General features: G+C 44.5%; 1 protein-coding gene, 1 long non-coding RNA gene and 1 pseudogene across 2 annotated transcripts in view; 2 read left to right on the top strand and 1 right to left on the bottom strand.

Annotated features, from left to right (window-relative positions):
• Positions 1–3,508: 3,508 nt before the first annotated feature.
• On the bottom strand, positions 3,509–5,347 carry LOC139024401 (uncharacterized). Its single transcript, XR_011475694.1, has 2 exons — positions 4,710–5,347; positions 3,509–4,611 (listed from the first exon to the last, which is right to left on the bottom strand). It is a non-coding gene; the product is annotated as an uncharacterized lncRNA (long non-coding RNA).
• Positions 5,348–10,516: 5,169 nt separating this feature from the next.
• Positions 10,517–11,394, top strand: LOC112070938 (manganese-dependent ADP-ribose/CDP-alcohol diphosphatase-like; annotated as a pseudogene).
• A 4,260-nt stretch (positions 11,395–15,654) lies between these two features.
• Positions 15,655–19,655, top strand: part of LOC112070936 (dual specificity mitogen-activated protein kinase kinase 4) — a 30,870-nt gene continuing 26,869 nt past the window's right edge. Inside the window, exons 1-2 of the mRNA XM_024138394.2 lie at positions 15,655–15,929; positions 16,580–16,615. Coding sequence (XP_023994162.1) covers positions 15,806–15,929; positions 16,580–16,615 — 160 coding nt within the window. The 5' untranslated portion in view covers positions 15,655–15,805. The remainder of the gene's footprint in view (positions 15,930–16,579; positions 16,616–19,655) is intronic.

Raw genomic sequence — 19,655 nt, 5'->3', positions numbered from 1 at the left:
TCCAGCTTCCATAACAACAGCACCTTCTCCAGCTTCCATAACAACAGCACCTTCTCCGTTCCCTAACAACAGCACCTTCTCCAGCTTCCATAACAACAGCACCTTCTCCAGCTTCCATAACAACAGCACCTTCTCCAGCTTCCATAACAACAGCACAAGGTTCAAACCTGAAAGTTAAAGTTGTTATCAACATCTCATCATAAAATATGATTCGTTTGTTAAAATGAAGGCAGTATCTATCTACACAAGGAGGGTCCTGGGGACGGTGTGGATCTGAGGGTGTGGATCTGAGGATCTGAGCAGGCCTGATGACAACGTTTTCTGTTGAATGATTCATCGGAGTGTGAAGAAGAAGAATAGCATGTTTGGAGAACAAAGCCTCGTCTGCTGAAGATGACAACGGAAAGTGTCTCAGATGTAGATGAAAGCACAGCACTACGCCAGGGCTGAAAACACACATCCCCCTGACTCTGTCATTAAATACACCTTGGTCTGAATATAGGATGTATATGACTGTATGGTAACGATTTACTTTGACTAAATATATATAACGCATTTATTACAGGTGTATAAGCATTTCATGAACGTGTTAACAGGTCCTAACCACATTATTAAAGGTTAATGAAATGAATCCATAGCATCTCTATAGGTATCTCAATAGATGCATTATTACAATGACGGCGTAGTGTCATTAATATGTCTGCTCTCTAAAGTGTGCTTCTGCCATACCAGTGTTAGTGACTATGTCTAAAGGCCAAACCACGTTTTGAAAAGGCTGCTGGTATATAGCCTGTAGCAGCCCCATTTCCCCCCACCAGACGGCAAAGGGCCCGTCTTCTCACTGAGGTCAATGGTGCATTAAGCTTTCCACAGGGTTGAATCCTCAGGGTAAATTTGATGGATCAAATCGTGTAGTTGAGGGTCATATCGTACACTACATGACCAAAAGTATGTGGACACCTGCTTGTCAAACATTTCATTTCAAAATCATGGGCATTAATATGGAGTGGTCCCTCCTTTACTTTTATAACAGCCTCCAATCTTCTGGGAAGGCTTTCCACTAGATGTTGGAACAGTGCTGTGGGGACTTGCTTCCATTCAGCCACAAGAGCATTAGTGAGGTCGTGCACTGATGTTGGGCGATAGGCTTGGCTCGCAGTCGGTGTTCCAATTCATCCCAAAGCTGTTCAATGGGGTTGAGGTCAGGGCTCTGTGCAGGCCAGTCAAGTTCTTCCACACCGATCTCGACAAAACATTTCTGTATGGACCTCGCTTTGTGCAAGGGTCATTGACATGCTTAAACAGGAAAGGGCCTTCCCAAAACTGTTCCCACAAAGTTGGAAGCACAGAATCGTCTAGAATGTCATTGTATGCTGTGGCGTTAAGATTTCCCTTGGATCTAAGGGGTCCTAGCCCGAACCATGAAAAACAGCCCCAGACCATTATTCCTCCTCCACCAAACTTTACAGTTGGCACTAGGCATTCAGGCAGGTAGCCTTCTCCTGGCATCCGCCAAACCCAGATTTGTCCGTTGGACTGCCAGATGATGAAGCACGATTCATCACTCCAGAGAACATGTTTCCACTGCTCCAGAGTCCAATGGCGGCGAGCTTCACACCACTCCAGCCGACGCTTGGCATTGAGCATGGTGATCTTATATGCTGACCACACCACTTGCGTCGCATCCCGAGCATAGCAAAACACATTTACACATACATGTTATTCAATCATTGCACTGCACACTGCACGCATGCATCTGCATAGCCAGACACTAAAATAAAACTTGGTTTTATTTGTGAAGCGTGAGGTGCTGCAGGTCCCGCCTCTCCCATCTCCTCATTGGTTTTTAAGAGCATATACCCATGTGGGTGATTGAACGATGAAAGATGTTGCTCTTGGCTAAAAACCTGATTCAAGACACTGTCCTTTGCCAATGATTCTCGTGCTCTCCTGTGAACCCTGTGATTTTATTTTTTCATTTTTTATTCAACTAGGCAAGTCAGTTAAGAACAAATTCTTATTTACAATGACGACCTACAGTGTTCACCTGCATACCACACCAGTGTGCGCCTGACCCTGCTGTGACAGAGTAGCGTGTTTCCTCAGTGATCTGCCATGCTTACTCATACAGACAGACACAGGCGCGCAGGCAGGGGATCTGAGAATTCCAGTGGAATGTGTCAGGAATGAGCAGTCATGGAGTCCTCAGTGCCTTACGTTCACGTTCGGGAATCCAGCCCTGCTGAGAGTGGACATTCAGACTTACCTCTAAGACTTGAACATAACTTGATGGGAACCACCCCCTGACTCCATCCAGCTCTCCTTCCCACCAGCCGCCAGGCAACGGATGAACTATCCTTATGATTTCTCCCACTTCGAAAGTCAAACCCTGCTGATGTTGGTCCCCGCTGAAGGAGTATAAACTTTTGCAATAAGAGCCAGACATCGTTATCTTCTCTGGGAAAACGTCGGGTCCGCTCCTAGATTCACACAGACTGAGCCCTCTCCTCGAGAATCACTTAGTTCTTTCAGAGTATAATTTATTGTGTACTTGTAATGTTGATTAGTTAGCGCATCAATGGCAACAATCCAACATTAGGCAATAGAATCCTTAACTCTGCGCAGATGTTCTCTGAGTGTGTGTACCTACGGGAGATTCTCTACTTGTGTGAACTCCCTTTCGCGAAAGCCACAGTCAACTCTGCGCTCCTTCAATTCCCATTGCGCTTTTATAAGACATAACCCGGTACTCGCGTTTGTGTTTTTGCACGTGAGATATCAAAGATGGTGGATAAGTAAAGATGTCTTACCCAGGCCGTGGACCATTAAAAAACATCGTGACGGTTTCTGATCTACTTAAATGGGTGGGTCTCCCATAGACATCAGTGCAAGAGCAGCTGGGTCTGGTCTGCGTAGTTCATTGACTGAATATGAACCAGAAAAAACTTGCGAGTGGGATGTCTCGCTTCCTTTTCTGTCAATTCAATTCAAGGCGCTTTATTGGCATGGGAAACATATGTTAACATTGCCAAAGCAAGTGAGGTAGATAATATACAAAAGTTAAATAAACAATAACAATGAACAGTAAACATTACATTCACAGAAGTTCCAAAAGAATAAATACATTTCGATGTCATATTATGTATATATACAGTGTTGTAACGATGTGCAAATGGTTATAGTAAAAAAGGGAAAATAAATTAACATAAATATGGGTTGTATTTACAATGGTGTTTGTTCTTCACTGTTTGCCCCTCTCTTGTGGCAACAGGTCACAAATCTTGCTGCTGTGATGGCAAACTGTGGTATTTCACCCTTTCACCCTTTTTACTCCATACATTTTCCCTGACACCCAAAAGTACTGTCCAATTCACACACTTATCAAGAGAACATCCCTGGTCATCCCTACTGCTTCTGATCTGGCGGACTCACTAAACACAAATGCTTTGTTTGTAAATTAAGTCTGAGTGTTGGTGTGTGACCCTAGCTATCCGTAAATATAAAAATAAAATACAATTGTGCCGTCTGGTTTGCTTAATATAAGGATTTTTTTATTATTCATACTTTTACTTTTGATACTTAAGTATATTTAAAACCAAATACTTTTAGAATTTAAGTATTTAAGTATATTTAAAACCAAATATCAAGTAGAATTTTACTGGGTGACTTTCACTTTTTCTTGAGTCATTTTCTATGAAGGTACCTTTAATTCGGGGCGGCAGGTAACCTAGTGGTTAGAGCGTTGGGCAGGTACAATTCTGTTGTTCTGCCCCTGAACAAGGCAGTTAACCCACTGTTCCCCGGTAGGCCGTCATTGTAAATAAGAATTTGTTCTTGACTGACTTGCCTGGTTAAATAAAGGTTAATGACCTGGATAACAGCATTTAAATGCAACAACAAAACATTATTTATAAAAAACAATCTATTAATATGTTTTTTGTTTGTTGGCAAATAGCCAATCTGAGTTTCCCAACAAGTTCCAAGCATGTGAATGCAACTGGTATTTACAACTTCACACTTGGTTATGAATGCAGCATTAATCATCAATTATCAACTTTTACCAACGCTGTCTTGAAATAAAATGGACCCTTTGTCAACTGAAACCACAAGACATGAATGTTTGACAACCCGACCTTGTAAAATACTGTGGTGTTGGGTAAAATGTAAACTATTGAAAAGCGTCCACATCAATAAATGATTTGTTGTCATATTCAACAAAGGTAGCCTAAACAATGTAGATAGGCCTACATTTAGTCATTTGTACAACAATGTATTTAGCAATTAAACTTGGTGCAGATTTCACAAATCCTGGTAGGCTGGTAGACTACGTATTAAACATATAAACATATAATAATCTTAGATCTTGAAGTGAAAAGTGAATCGAGGCCAGATAGTTTACACAGTGGTAATGCACCACAAGGTAGAGCCAATATACTTCGGGTAGAAATGCAACATTTTCCCAAAGGGTATTATGGCCTATACATAAAGTATTATCATATGAGTCTGACAATACAGCACATTAACGAAGCCAAGCATGCGTACATAACTCATACAGAACTCATATTTTAGGATTCTTCTGAGGCATATCTTCTCTTGTCTTCACTCGTAGCTCTGTTTGGAGAAAGAAAGGTTTGATATAATTTCACTACCTATGAATACTGTGGCATTAATGAACAGCGTTTCCTATACAGGTATAAATTCCAACATACCTCTGAGCCCATGTCTTTTCTCTTGGCTCTCATCTCGTTGACCTGAGACTCAGCGATGTCCGCCCTCTCGGCTGCCTCCTCCTCCAGCTCATGTTGCACCTTCCACCACGTGGTCAGGTGAGTGTTAGCCTGCTTCTCCTGTGGAGAGGTTCAGCGTTAACAAGCTTCACATCATGTCTACACAATATGCAGCCATTTAGAGTTGTGTTAGAGATGACAGAGAACATGTTTTCAAAACAGCTTCCTCGGGCCTGGCGTTTGTAGGCCTTTACTTTCAGCTGCAACTTAACCACATTCCTGTTGTCCTCCTCTGCCTGGAAAATATTGACATTATTAGCATGTCATCTTCATCCTCCTACCCCACATCATCATCATCATTATTAAACTACTGTTAGAGGTACAGTAAAACATGTAGTCATAGCAGTAGTAGTAGTCATAGTAGTAGTAGCTGTAGTAGTAGTCATAGTAGTAGTAGTAGTAGTAGTAGTTGTAGTAGTAGTCATAGTAGTAGTCGTAGTAGTAGTAGTAGTAGCTGTAGTTGTCATAGTAGTAGTAGTTGTAGTAGTCATAGTAGTAGTAGTTGTAGTAGTAGTAGTAGTAGTAGTAGTAGTAGTAGTAGTAGTAGTAGTAGTAGTAGTAGTAGTCATCCGTAGTGTATTGTAGTTAGTCATCATAGTAGTAGTAGTAGTAGAGTAGTAGTAGTAGTGTAGTAGTAGTCATAGTAGTAGTCAGTAGTTGTAGTAGTTGTAGTAGTAGTAGTGTAGTAGTCATAGTAGTAGTAGTAGGTAGTTAGTAGTAAGTAGTAGTAGTGGTAGTAGTAGTAGAGTAGTAGTAGTAGTAGTAGTATGTATGTAGCGGTAGTAGGAGTCGTAGTAGTAGTTGTAGTAGTAGTCATAGTAGTAGTCGTAGTAGTAGTAGTAGCAGCTGTAGTAGTAGTCATAGTAGTAGTAGGTTTGTAGTAGTCATAGTAGTAGTAGTGGTGGTAAGTAGTTAGTAGTTAGTAGTAGTAGTAGTAGTAGTAGTGTAGTAGTAGTAGTTGTAGTAGTAGTCATAGTAGTAGTCGTAGTAGTAAGTAGTAGTTGTAAGTAGTCATCATAGTAGTAGTAAGTTGTAGTAGTAGTAGTTTGTAGTAGTAAGTAGTAGTAGTAGTTGTAGGTAGATCTTTCATGGCCAAGGTTCTCAGCCTCATTCCCGGCGGTGCTGCAGGTCCTTGACTGTGACCTCCAGGTTCTCAGCCTCATCCCGACGGTGCTGCAGGTCTTGACTGTGACCTCCAGGTTCTCAGCCTCATCCCAGCGGTGCTGCAGGTCCTTGACTGTGACCTCCAGGTTCTCAGCCTCATCCCGGCGGTGCTGCAGGTCCTTGACTGTGACCTCCAGGTTCTCAGCCTCATCCCGGCGGTGCTGCAGGTCTTGACTGTGACCTCCAGGTCTCAGCCTCATCCAGGCGTGCTGCAGGTCCTTGACTGTGACCTCCAGGTTCTCAGCCTCATCCCGGCGGTGCTGCAGGTCCTTGACTGTGACCTCCAGGTTCTCAGCCTCATCCCGGCGGTGCTGCAGGTCCTTGACTGTGACCTCCAGGTTCTCAGCCTCATCCCGGCGGTGCTGCAGGTCCTTGACTGTGACCTCCAGGTTCTCAGCCTCTCCCGGCGGTGCTGCAGGTCCTTGACTGTGACCTCCAGGTTCTCAGCCTCATCCCGGCGGTGCTGCAGGTCCTTGACTGTGACCTCCAGGTTCTCAGCCTCATCCCGGCGGTGCTGCAGGTCCTTGACTGTGACCTCCAGGTTCTCAGCTCATCCCGGCGGTGCTGCAGGTCCTTGACTGTGACCTCCAGGTTCTCAGCCTCATCCCGGCGGTGCTGCAGGTCCTTGACTGTGACCTCCAGGTTCTCAGCCTCTCCCGGCGGTGCTGCAGGTCCTTGACTGTGACCTCTCAGGTTCTCAGCCTCATCCCGGCGGTGCTGCAGGTCTTGACTGTGACCTCCAGGTTCTCAGCCTCATCCCGGCGGTGCTGAGGTCCTTGACTGTGACCTCCAGGTTCTCAGCCTCATCCCGGCGGTGCTGCAGGTCCTTGACTGTGACCTCCAGGTTCTCAGCCCTCTCCCGCGGTGCTGCAGGTCCTTGACTGTGACCTCCAGGTTCTCAGCCTCATCCCGGCGGTGCTGCAGGTCCTTGACTGTGACCTCCAGGTTCTTCTTTATCCTCTCCAGGTGAGCGCTGGTGCCCTGCTCCTTCTTCAGCTCCTCAGCCATCATGGCCGCCTGCACTAGCACACAGAGAAGCAGGACATACAGGATTCAAAGAGGGATGACTATGACAGTAGTTCACAGTGTACTCAGAGAAACCTCTGGTTGTCACTCACGTCCGTTGTGGCCTTCTTAGCTTTCTCCTCTAGATTGTTGGCCTCCCCCTCAGCCTGGAGTTGGGTCGGTTGAAATTGGGTCGGTTGAAATTGGGTCGGTTGAAATTGGGTCGGTTGAGGTTGGGTCAGTTGAGGTCAGCATTCAGCTTCTTCTTTGTGCTCATCAGGTTGATATTCTGAAACACAAGTTATTCAACTTGAGAATAAGTTTTTCCTGAATTTCCTCAACTGTAATTGACATAAGTAAATGTTCATACAGGTATTGGGTCAAGAAGCAGCCTGAAACAACACTAACCTGGGAGTGCTGCAGCCCCACTCTCTCACAGGCGTCCACTGAGCCACCTCTCCAATGGCCTTGTCACGCCTGCTCCCGCTCTCCCTCTCTGGCGCTCGAGGGCGCCAGGTTGCCTTTCATTACGCACACTTGTCATCATCATTATGCTCATCAGCGCTCATTGGACTCACCTGGACTCCTTCACATTTTGATTGCCTTCCCTATATCTGTCTGTTTCCTCTGTTTCATCCCAGTGTCAGCACTATTGCCATTTCTGTTTCCTCTGTCCAGACGCTGTCCGTATTCTGTTCCTGTCCTTGGTTATTAAATGTTCACTCCCTGTACCTGCTTCTCGTTTCCAGTGTCGATGCTTACAGTTCTTGGGCACGTGGCGCTGCAGCTCTGCCTTGGCCTCCTGCTCCTCCTCAAACTGTTCCCTCAGCAGGTCACAGTCTTGACAGGACGGTTGGAGGGCGTGATCGGTGCTATTCGCAAGGCATGAAAAAAGAAAGACATTGATTGCAATAGATTGGCATCATACTCTTTTTTTTTTTTTTAAAGCTCATCTTTAATGAAACGGTAAAATCTCTAGTCTTATGAGTTAATGTCAAGTCTTCTCAAGGTCAAGTAGTCTTAAAAAAGCACTGCTAAACAGGGTAGTTCAGTCCGTTATCCGACTCTTAGACACACTATTATCTGATGGCCAACAATAAACAAACACTGGTATGAATTCTTAAAATGTAACCCCTGAATTGTTGCCTATGCTGTTAATTCAACATGAACCAACCTGTTGGCTTCAAAAACACTGTATATGTCATAGTAAATACAAAGTAGAATCATATTCTGTATATTGTCAGAAAATATTGATCCATATTGTTGTTGTTTTATAGCAACAGGAGCCCTCCTAGCCGACATTGTTCAATAGCCAGTGAGTTCTAGTATGACTATTCACTACCCTCTAGTGTCAATACTGTGAAAAAACAGGCCTACTTTTTACTTCACATTCTTTTGATGAGTAATAGAGCCACCTCCTAGATTTATCTAGATGGCTCTGGTGTTCAATATTCCACAACACTCCTGTGCATTTGGTGGTGTTAGAATGCTACTCATCTGTAACCTGCCATGCGACCACAACACCCTATTTGATATGCCTACTGTGCTGTCGCAGCGTAGATAGGACTTGGAACGTTTTTACTGAGTGCAGCTCAGGAGGGACATTTCTCTTTGTTTACCAGCCATGATCTAATTCTGATTATAAACTGGGTGGTTCGAGCACCGAATGCTGATTGGCTGACAGCCATGGTATATCAGACCGTATACCAAGGGTATGACAAAACATTTATTTTTACTGCTCTAATTACATTGGTAACCAGTTTATAATAGCAATAAGGCACCTCAGGAGTTTGTGGTATATGGCTAATATACCACGGTTAAGGGCCGTGCCTAAGAACAGCCCTTAGCCGTGGTATATTGGCCATATACCCACCTCCTCTGGCTTTTTTGCTTAATTATGAGATGGAGTTACTTCAGCATGACACTGGGCCACTAGCAAAAGCCAGGAGAAGAGGGACAGGGATATGGAAAGGTGGATATTAGAGGGAGTAATGGAGGAGGAAAATTAGGATTAAGAAGAGGTTGAAGAGAGTGAGGGCGGCAGAGGTTGAGCCTGTTGAAGATGGCAGAAGAGAGAGGGGTGGTGTGTCGAAGAACACTGGGGTCAAGTACAAACAGTGTGAGCTGTGCGCCAGACCGAGTTCTGGAGGTGAAATGGATGTGAGCTGTGCGCCAGACCGAGTTCTGGAGGTGAAATGGGTGTGAGCTGTGCGCCAGACCGAGTTCTKGAGGTGAAATGGATGTGAGCTGTGCGCCAGACCGAGTTCTGGAGGTGAAATGGGTGTGAGCTGTGCGCCAGACCGAGTTCTGGAGGTGAAATGGATGTGAGCTGTGCGCCAGACCGAGTTCTGGAGGTGAAATGGGTGTGAGCTGTGCGCCAGACCGAGTTCTGGAGGTGAAATGGCATTGAATGATGGAGATTTAAGTGGTGGAAGGTGTAGTGAGCGGCTCGGAGTCTGAGCCTTGCATTGTTGGACATGGTTATGATAACGATGAGTTTGGTCCAGTGGGAGTGAGATTTTTGAAGAAAGTGGATCCAGGCCTTTTGGCTGATCCATATGTGGTATCAGGTTGGGTGGAAAAGATGGTAGGTTCTGTTGAGTCGGTGAAGGTAACCCAAAGTGGACTTATGATGTTTGTTTGTGTTTCTTCAGATCAGAGGGAACGGGCACTCCGTGCGACGTAACTTGGGCCATGATCTGTGTCTGGCTTTGCTCTTAGAAATTGGTCGCCATTGAAGGGAGTGATTTCTGGGGTAGCATTAAGTGTGGAGGCGGAGCAATTAAAGTTGAAAATTCCTTGTGTTTGTGACGCCCGCCGATTGGTGCGACGCAGACCCGGCGAGGAGCGAGGTGAAAAAGAGGCAACACAGTCTGTTCTTTTGAGTTTTGAATCAGAGTCTTTACCCGACAAAGTCATGTTAGGATATATGAGTTATCCTGTTACAGCTTTTGTGCCGAACCCACTGCGTTTCAGGTGCCACGTTTATGGCCAGGTCGCAGCAGTGTGTAGGAGGGAAATTCCAAGATGTGGGAAGTGTGCAGGAGGGCATGGGACAGAGGGATCTGTCGTTTTGGTGGAAGAAGTTGTGTGTGTCAACTGTCGGGGTGCACATGTTGCTGGGGATCGGCGGTATCCGTTGAAGAAAAGGCAGGTTGAGGTGGCCAGGGTCAGAGAAGTACCCAAGGTGTTGTATGATGAGGCAGTGAAGAAGGTAGAGGAGGATGGATCAAGGATGAAGGATCCTGAGAGGAGCCCAGTTAGTAGTAAGGATAGGCCAAAGTGATATACTGTACGCTTCTTCAGTAAGGTTGGCTTCTGAGCGTTCATAGCAACAGTTATCAACTGTATCGCAGAGATAGAACGTAAGTCACAGAAAATAGATGTTGTGGTGGCAGCTGCTGAGAAGTACTTGGGGGTACGAGATTTGAGTTCAGAAGAGTTACAAGGTGTGTTGAGTGGTAGTGTCTCGTCCTCTCAGGTCGTTGGCCTGGGTTAGGATCAGATAGGGTTAAAGTAGTGGAATGGGGTTGTGGGTTTTAATGAGTGGAGGATTGGCATCTAATATATGGCGGTAACATATAATGGCCAACCGCCATTAAACCTCATCGAAGAACAAGAAAAACAAGAAGAAGAAAAACAAGAAGAAGAAAAACAAGAAGAAGATAGGATGTTCGTGAAAATCCAGTTGGACATGTAAGAACTCTGCAGGCATTTTAGAAACATTGTATCTGTCTCAGTGGACATTGAAACAATGTACAGTAGAACTAGTACAAGAAGAAATCCTGGCAACCTTCACTCTACTTTACACAAGTAGGTAGAATAAGCAAGAGTTCTGGCAGCGTCCAAAATGTTACAAGGTTAGCTGGCTTTCTCAAGTGGAGTTTGATCAATGAAATCATGAAACCAGGAATGAGGAACTGCATCCAACCACTGTTTACGTTTGGAATAGTCGCTGACATTCAATACGCCGATATAGACTATGGCTTCAATTTTAAACATACAAGGAAATGATACTACAGTAACAGTCTTCACCTATTGCGGAATACACAGGAGAGGCGGGACGTGGAAAAAGTCAACCCCGCTTCATCCTTCAGCTCAGGGACATTATCAATGTCTTCAACAAGATGCATGATGCGCCGGAGCGGGCTCCGGAAACGGTGATTAAAAAGTTTGAGTCCTCTCTAGTTGAAGTCCACCACGTTTAGGGAAACAATGAGTTTTATAACTTAGCAGACACCCTACTGCGGTCGGTTCTCAACAGCACTACTGATTCTGAATCAGCAAGGGGGACGTCCCAGCACTGGTGATATCTATGTGTATAATTTCAGTCCAACCATCCAAATACCGATTTGTCGTTTTGGATGCCTATGATGTCATCGTACTAGGGAGGGAGGAGTCCAGTGTTCAATACCACCAGGCTATTGGTCTTTTTTAAAGACGCACAACGACAATGATCTGAACCACCCACCAGGTAGGTCTGCTGTTAGTCAGGAGGTCTGGTCCTTTATAGCACAGGTAGTGCACTTTCCCCGCAGGGTAGATGAGGGCAGCAGAAGGTAGGCCCCTAAATGGCAGGTAATCCAAGAAAGAAAACAAGTAGAAAACTTCAGTGAACTATTTACAGATAATATACACTGTATAATACAAAACTACATAAGTAGCAGACCAGCCTATAATATATATCATATATACACAAGGAGGCACAACTGCAATGCATTTTGACTAGACTTCTTGTTCTTGTACTTGTTCTTAATTTATGAGCTGAAAACCACCTGCAACTATTCTATACTGGACAACTCCCTGTAACTTGACTATGGAGAACCTATAGCTCTGAATAAGAGGTGATTTGAAGTATTTGACACCTGTTTAATAATGTTTTTCTCCCTATGTTTTCGCACCTACAGGGCTGGAGCAGAGGTTTGTTGTCAATAGAGGATTCAGTCCAATATCAGCTGCACTGGCTGGAAGAAGTACTGTTGTTGGAGCACGACAAACTGGAGATCAGGTCACCATTGTCAATGAATCAAGTAATGAGGCCTACATAACACATGTTATAACAGTCATCGAGAAATTGGATATCACTAATGTGACTCTAATAGACTCATTGACAAAACCATTGACTAAATCTAACTAATTGAAAAAAATCTCCCTATCCACCTCAGCTCTATAGATCCCATCTCCCTATCCACCCCAGCTATCTCCCTATCCACCCCAGCTCTATAGATCCCATCTCCCTAGTCTGAAACTACGACGCGCTACTCTCAACCCTCCAGGCCCATAAGAGTGTGGTCTGCTTCATGACAGGATGAGACGATGATGGCGAGTACCACAGAGATGACTTCGGAGTGCACTAACTCACACTGGGGGGTGATAGAGAGACCCAAACCCCCACAACGGACAGTGACGCCTTTGGTACAGTCTCTGTGTATGAGGACAGGATGTTTCTAAAGGGATATGGAAGAATGTCTGACAGAATACTGAACTGTCCATGATTATACATGCGGTAAAGAGGTCAATCGAACTCGATCAAAACAATGGAATTGCCATGGAAATGCGAGTCTCCTCATTGACCGCCAGCAAAACTAGCCTACATTTAGACAATTTATGTGTATTTCACACTATGTTGAGGTACAAATCAGAGTGTGATGCTTGTATGGATGTCAATCCCAACACATGTCATTGTTACCACTCAACTGCATTACATTACATGCTAGCTATCTCAAAGGAAAGCTCTGACCTACTACAGTAGCTATGTTGGTCTATTGTACTTCAAACAATGTGTATTCAGGTTGCTTAGGAAGCAAACCTTCTCAGACAGCCTAATTCATACTCTTTATTTGACTAGACAAGTCAGTTAAGAACAAATTCTTATTTTACAATGACGGCCTACCAGCGGCCAAACCCTCCCCTAACCCAGACAGCGCTGGGCCAATTGTGCACCGCCCTATGGGACTCCCAATCACAACTGGTTGTGATACAGCCAGGGATCGAACCAGGGTCTGTAGTGATGCCTCTAGCACTGAGATGCAGTGCCTTAGACAGCTGTGCCACTCGGGAGCCCAAGAGGAGATTACTTGAGGTGTTAGTTCCCACAATAATGTGATTTGTACGGCATACAAGGTCATGTATTTTATTCTTCCACACTTAGACATTACCCCATTCCATTACCTGTTCAAGCTTTTGTTTTCATTATATGAAAGCAAGCTTTGCTTTTATACTTACGACACCATCAGGTTTGATGGAGTGAGCTGTTTTGTCTTGTAGTAATGTGGTGCCTGCCTATATTTCCTTAACCCTTTATTTTAACAATACATTCAATGAAAAATAAATATATTTTATAAAGATATTTTTTTGGGGTCAGAAGGTGCCCAACATAACAACAGGTGGTGGTGGGTTGGACACAGTCACTCATATAGAGGTCTATAGAGCCTGTCTGCATTCCTGACTTCTGGAACCTTTCGCTTACCTGTGTAATATTGACAAACTCAGAACCACTTGTTTTTCAAACATGGTCCTGTTTTATCAATTGCTGTGCTGAACAATGGACAGTTCATTAACTCTGTTAAATGAATATATATAGCTTAAAGTTATGTGTGTATTTGTATTTATTTTTGCAATAAAGATGGTGACGCTACAATAGTACACATTTAAGATAGGCCTACTGTATATCTAAATATACAAACAGCCTAATTATATACAGTGGGGAGAACAAGTATTTGATACACTGCCGATTTTGCAGGTTTTCCTACTTACAAAGCATGTAGAGGTCTGTAATTTTTATCATAGGTACACTTCAACTGTGAGAGACGGAATCTAAAACAAAAATCCAGAAAATTACATTGTATGATTTTTAAGTAATTAATTTGCATTTCGAATCCCACCGTACCTTCTCCGCTATGCAATCTGGTTTCCGAGCTGGTCATGGGTTCACCTCAGCCATGCTCAAGGTCCTAAACGATATCATAACCGCCATCGATAAAAGACAGTACTGTGCAGCCGTATGCATCGACCTGGCCAAGGCTTTCGACTCTGTCAATCACTGCATTCTTATCGGCAGACTCAATAGCATTGGCTTCTCAAATGACTGCCTCGCCTGGTTCACCAACAACTTCTCAGACAGAGTTCAGTGTGTCAAATCGGAGGGCCTGTTGTCCAAACCTCTGGCAGTCTCTATGGGGGTACCACAGGGTTCAATTCTTGGGCCAACTCTTTTCTCTGTATATATCAATGATGTTGCGCTTGCTGCTGGTGATTCTCTGATCCACCTCTATGCAGACGACACCATTCTGTATACATCTGGCCCTTCTTTGGACACTGTGCTAACAAACTTCCAAACAAGCTTCAACGTCATACAACACTCCTTCCGTGGCCTCCAACTGCTTTTAAATGCTAGTAAAACTAAGTGCATGCTCTTCAACCGATTGCTGCTCGCACCCTCCCGCCCGACAAGCATCACTACTCTGGATGGTTCTGACTTAGAATATGTGGACAACTACAAATACCTAGGTGTCTGGTTAGACTGTAAACTCTCCTTCCAGACTCACATTAGCACGCTCTCCAGCAGGTATATTTCACTGGTCATCCCGAAAGCCAACACTTCCTTTGGCCGCCATTCCTTCCAGTTCTCTGCTGCCAATGACTGGAACGAATTGCAAAAATCACTGAAGTTGGAGTCTTATATCTCCCTCTTTAACTTTAAGCATCAGCTGTCAGAGCAGCTTACTGATCATTGTACCTGTACACAGCCAATCTGTAAATAGCACACCAAACTACCTCATCCCCATATTGTTACTTATCCTCTTGCTCTTTTGCAGCCCAGTATCTCTACCTGCACATCATCATCTGCACATCTATCACTCCAGTGTTAATGCTAAATTGTAATTATTTCGCCGCTATGGCCTATTTACTGCCTTATCCCTCTACTGTTCTATATTTGCACACACTGTACATAGATTTTTCTATTGTGTTATTGACTGTATGTTTGTTTATGTGTAACTCTGTGTTGTTGTTTTTGTCGCACTGCTTTGCTTTATCTTGGCCAGGTCGCAGTTGTAAATGAGAACTTGTTCTCAACTGGCCTACCTGGTTAAATAAAGGGGGGGAAAAAATTATAATAATAAAAAAATATATATATATATGTTGTGAAACTGTTAGATATCACTTGTTAGATATTATTGCACTATGGGAGCTAGAAGCACAAGCATTTCGCTACACCCGCAATAACATCTGCTAAACATGTGTATGTGACCAATAACATCTGCTAAACATGTGTATGTGACCAATAACATCTGCTAAACACGTGTATATGACCAATAACATCTGCTAAACATGTGTATGTGACCAATAACATCTGCTAAACATGTGTATGTGACCAATAGATTTGATTAGATTTTGCAACCACAACAAAACCTAGTTAGACAGGCCCTAGGTGCTACAAATGGGCCAGCCCATCTGACATTTGCCCCGAAATTCCAGATGGTAAGTCCGCCTCTGCTCACGCATTGGCCTACTTACAACCCCTCTACTGCTGGGCCAACCTTACGTCTCCATTACCCCCATTCAATAAAGAATCCTAAAAAATGGTTGCTCCAGTAGCTTCAACAGTACGTGCAGTGCCCAAAGTTGAAGCTTGGCGTCCCATACCAGCCCAATGGAAACCCCTTCACTTTCTGGCGTAACTTGTTACGCACAGACTTCCGTGACTGGGCCCGGGACGTCCATAGCCCATCCATAGACGTGGCCGTGTATGCTGTGCTGCGTTCGCTGGCGCAGTGTCCCGTGTGGAGAGAGAGAGAGGGCGAAGTTTGCTCTGCTCTGCCTCAGCGCTGCTGGAATCGAACACAACAATGGCGACTCCCAGTTCCAACAGCAACTCAACAACCTCCAGCGGAAACAGCAACATTGCAGGATCCACCTCGCACCACCATCACCCGCAAACACAACACATGACCACCGTCAGCAGCATGCAAGGTTAGACCAGATGCCCTAAATGTCTATTTTCAAGTTGATCAGAGCTATTAAACGTTAACTGTTGAAAAACATGACTTGGCTAGCCTAACTACCATTGCCCCGAGGCTAAGCTACATAGCAGAGATTCCGTATAGCTAACTATATATTCTGCTAAATGTAGCGCGTCGGCCATTTGTTGCAACGTTGTGATTTTCTGCTAGGTGTACTGTAACAATGTTACAACCGCTGATATGTAAACGCACCAACTGAAAATTGTTGCATTGTAGTTACGGACGTTCCACTGCAATTGAGTTTACATCAACCGATGTTAGCTGCTACATGCACAACGAAACCCAAGGCCTAGTACCAGATTGAGAAATTKATGTTTCCCCTTTCACWAAACCTACGTATTTATTACTGTATTGTTACTAAATTAATTACACTATATGTAGATAATAACGTTTCAATTACTTTGTTTTCTAATATATATTTTACCTTTTTTAAACAATGAGACATAATTGGCATTGARATGTTAACTGTCAGTGCTATATTTTGAGTGACAATGTATTATGTCGCAATCTGTGATCAGTGTTGGTGCTATCTACTATGTACTTCGTGTGTGTCTGTCGGGAAAATTCCAGTTTCAACTCTTTTATTTTTAAACATTTCAGAAAGCAACACGTGCTGGAGRTGTCAAAACGAAACAGGTACTATTTATTTTTATTTATAGGATTTCAGTAGAATATTACTAGGTTGATGTGATATTCTGTTGATCATAGTGGAATATATACTTCCATCCAGGTTATATAATGACCAGACAACAGGAAGATCTCTCTCTCTCTCTCTCCCTACTTTAGAGTTTCAGATAGGGTGGGTATAATTTGTGGAACGTTCCAACAGGAATCTGTTCCAAAAACTTCGTAAAGTACAAGGTTGCCAATAAACAACRCATACAAAGTTGCCTGATCAATYCACCTAGCTAACTAGCTGCCGAATAGCCACCAACTCACCACGTAGCTTATTCTTAATGTTTGTCCATAGGCTACCAGAGTGAGGACAGACATTTTACGGAATAAACGTGGTGAGTTAAAAACTTTATGAATTAGCCCACTCCCTGCCCGGTATTTTATTCTGCCGCTATACAACCTTGTTATTTACAACGTTTTTGGAACAGATTCCTGTTGGRACATTTCATAAATGATACCCACTAACACACTCTCATAGCACACCAACCCTCTCTCTCTGTGGGTGCATCTCAATATTCTGAAGTGGCTTCCTCTCCCTGTCTCCTTTCCTCCTCCATCTGCAATGACTGGACAGGTAAAAGCAAAGACTTGGTTGGTATCGACCGTATCTCTTTTACCTAGTATGTGTTGTCAGAGCCGTGAAGGAGAGTAGACAAGGTAGGTGAGGGAGGAGAGGAGACAAGGAGTGGAAGCCACTYTAGACTATTGAGATGCCGTCTTACACCTCTGGAGAGACCTGAAAATAGCTGTGCAGCGACGCTCCCCATCCAACCTGACAGAGCTTGAGAGGATCTCAGAGACGAATGGGAGAAACTCCCCAAATAAAGTGTGCCAAGCTTGTAGCGTCATACCCAAGAAGACTCGGCTGTAATCGCTGCCAAAGGTGCTTCAACAAAGTACAGAGTAAAGGGTCTGAATACTTATGTAAATGTGATTTTTTAATAAACTTTTTAATACATTTGCAAAAATGTCTAAACTGTTTTTGCTTCATTAATCAAATCAATCAAATCAAATTTTATTAGTCACATACACATGGTAGCAAGATGTTAATGCGAGTGTAGCGAAATGCTTGTGCTTCTAGTTCCGACAATGCAGTAATAACCAACAGTAATCTAACCTAACAATCCACGCTACTACCTTACACACACACACAAGTGTGAAGGGATAAAGAATATGTACATAAAGATATATGGTATGAGTGGTGGTACAGAACGGCATGGCAGATGCAGTAGATGGTATAGAGTACGGTATATACATATGAGATGAGTACTGTAGGGTATGTAAACATAAAGTGGCATAGTTTAAAGTGGCTAGTGTACATGTATTGCATAAAGATGGCAAGATGCAGTAGATGATATAGAGTACAGTATATACATATGAGATGGGTAATGTAGGGTATGTAAACATTAGTATTAAGTGGCATTGCTTAAAGTGGCTAGTGCGTACATTTTTACATAATTTCCATCAATTCCCATTTTTAAGTGGCTGGAGTTGAGTCAGTATGTTGGCAGCGGCCGCTAAATGTTAGTTGGTGGCTGTTAACAGTCTGATGGCCTTGAGATAGAAGCTGTTTTTCAGTCTCTCGGTCCCTGCTTTGATGCACCTGTACTGACCTCGCCTTCTGGATGATAGCGGTGAACAGGCAGTGGCTGGGTGGTTGTTGTCCTTGATGATCTTTATGGCCTTCCTGTGACATCGGGTGTGTAGGTGTCCTGGAGGCAGGTAGTTTGGCCCTGGTGATGCGTTCTGCAGACCTCACTACCCTTGGAGAGCCTTACGGTTGTGGGCGGAGCAGTTCCGTACCAGGCGGTGATACAGCCCGACAGGATGCTCTCATTGTGCATCTGTAGAAGTTTGTTGAGTGCTTGGGTGACAAGCCGAATTTCTTCAGCCTCCTGAGGTTGAAGAGGCGTGCTGCGCCTTCCTTCACAACGCTGTCTGTGTGGGTGGACCAATTCAGTTTGTCCGTGATGTGTACACCGAGGAACTTAAAAACTTCCACCTTCTCCACTACTGACCCGTCGATGTGGATAGGGGGTGCTCCCTCTGCTGTTTCCTGAATCCACAACTCAATCTCCTTTGTTTTGTTGACGTTGAGTATGAGGTTATTTTCCTGACACCACACTCCGAGGGCCCTCACCTCCTCCCTGTAGGCCGTCTCGTCGTTGTTGGTGATCAAGCCTACCACTGTAGTGTCATCCGCAAACTTGATGATCGAGTTGGAGGCGTGCATGGCCACGCAGTCGTGGTGAACAGGGAGTACAGGAGAGGGCTCAGAACGCACCCTGTTGGGGCCCAGTGTTGAGGATCAGCGCGGGTGGAGATGTTGTTACCTACCCTCACCACCTGGGGCGGCCCGTCAGGAAGTCCAGGACCCAGTTGCACAGGCGGGGTCGAGACCCAGGGTCTCGAGCTTGATGACGAGTTTGGAGGGTACTATGGTGTTAAATGCTGAGCTGTAATCGATGAACAGCATTCTCACATGGGTATTCCTCTTGTCCAGATGGGTTAGGGCAGTGTGCAGTGTGGTTGCGATTGCGTCGTCTGTGGACCTATTGGGTCGGTAAGCAAATTGGAGTGGGGTCGGGGTGTCCGGTAGGGTGGAGGTGATATGTCCTTGACTAGTCTCTCAAAGCACTTCATGATGACGGAAGTGAGTGCTACGGGGCGAAGTCGTTTAGCTCAGGTTACCTTAGCTTTCTTGGGAACAGGAACAATGGTGGCCTCTTGAAGCATGTGGGAACAGCAGACTGGATAAGGATTGATTGAATATGTCCGTAAACACACCAGCCAGCTGGTCTGCGCATGCTCTGAGGACGCGGCTGGGAATGCCGTCTGGGCCTGCAGCCTTGCGAGGGTTAACACGTTAAATGTTTACTCACCTCGGCTGCAGTGAAGGAGAGCCGCAGGTTTTGGTAGGGGGCCGTGTCAGTGGCACTGTATTGTCCTCAACGGGCAAAAAGTGTTTAGCCTGTCTGGGAGCAAGACATCCTGGTCCTCG

Source organism: Salvelinus sp. IW2-2015, unplaced genomic scaffold, assembly GCF_002910315.2.
Source record: "Salvelinus sp. IW2-2015 unplaced genomic scaffold, ASM291031v2 Un_scaffold1463, whole genome shotgun sequence".
Taxonomy (NCBI): Eukaryota; Metazoa; Chordata; class Actinopteri; order Salmoniformes; family Salmonidae; genus Salvelinus; species Salvelinus sp. IW2-2015.
Note: the sequence above shows the minus strand (reverse complement) of the source record. Positions and strands in the feature narration are given on the sequence as shown.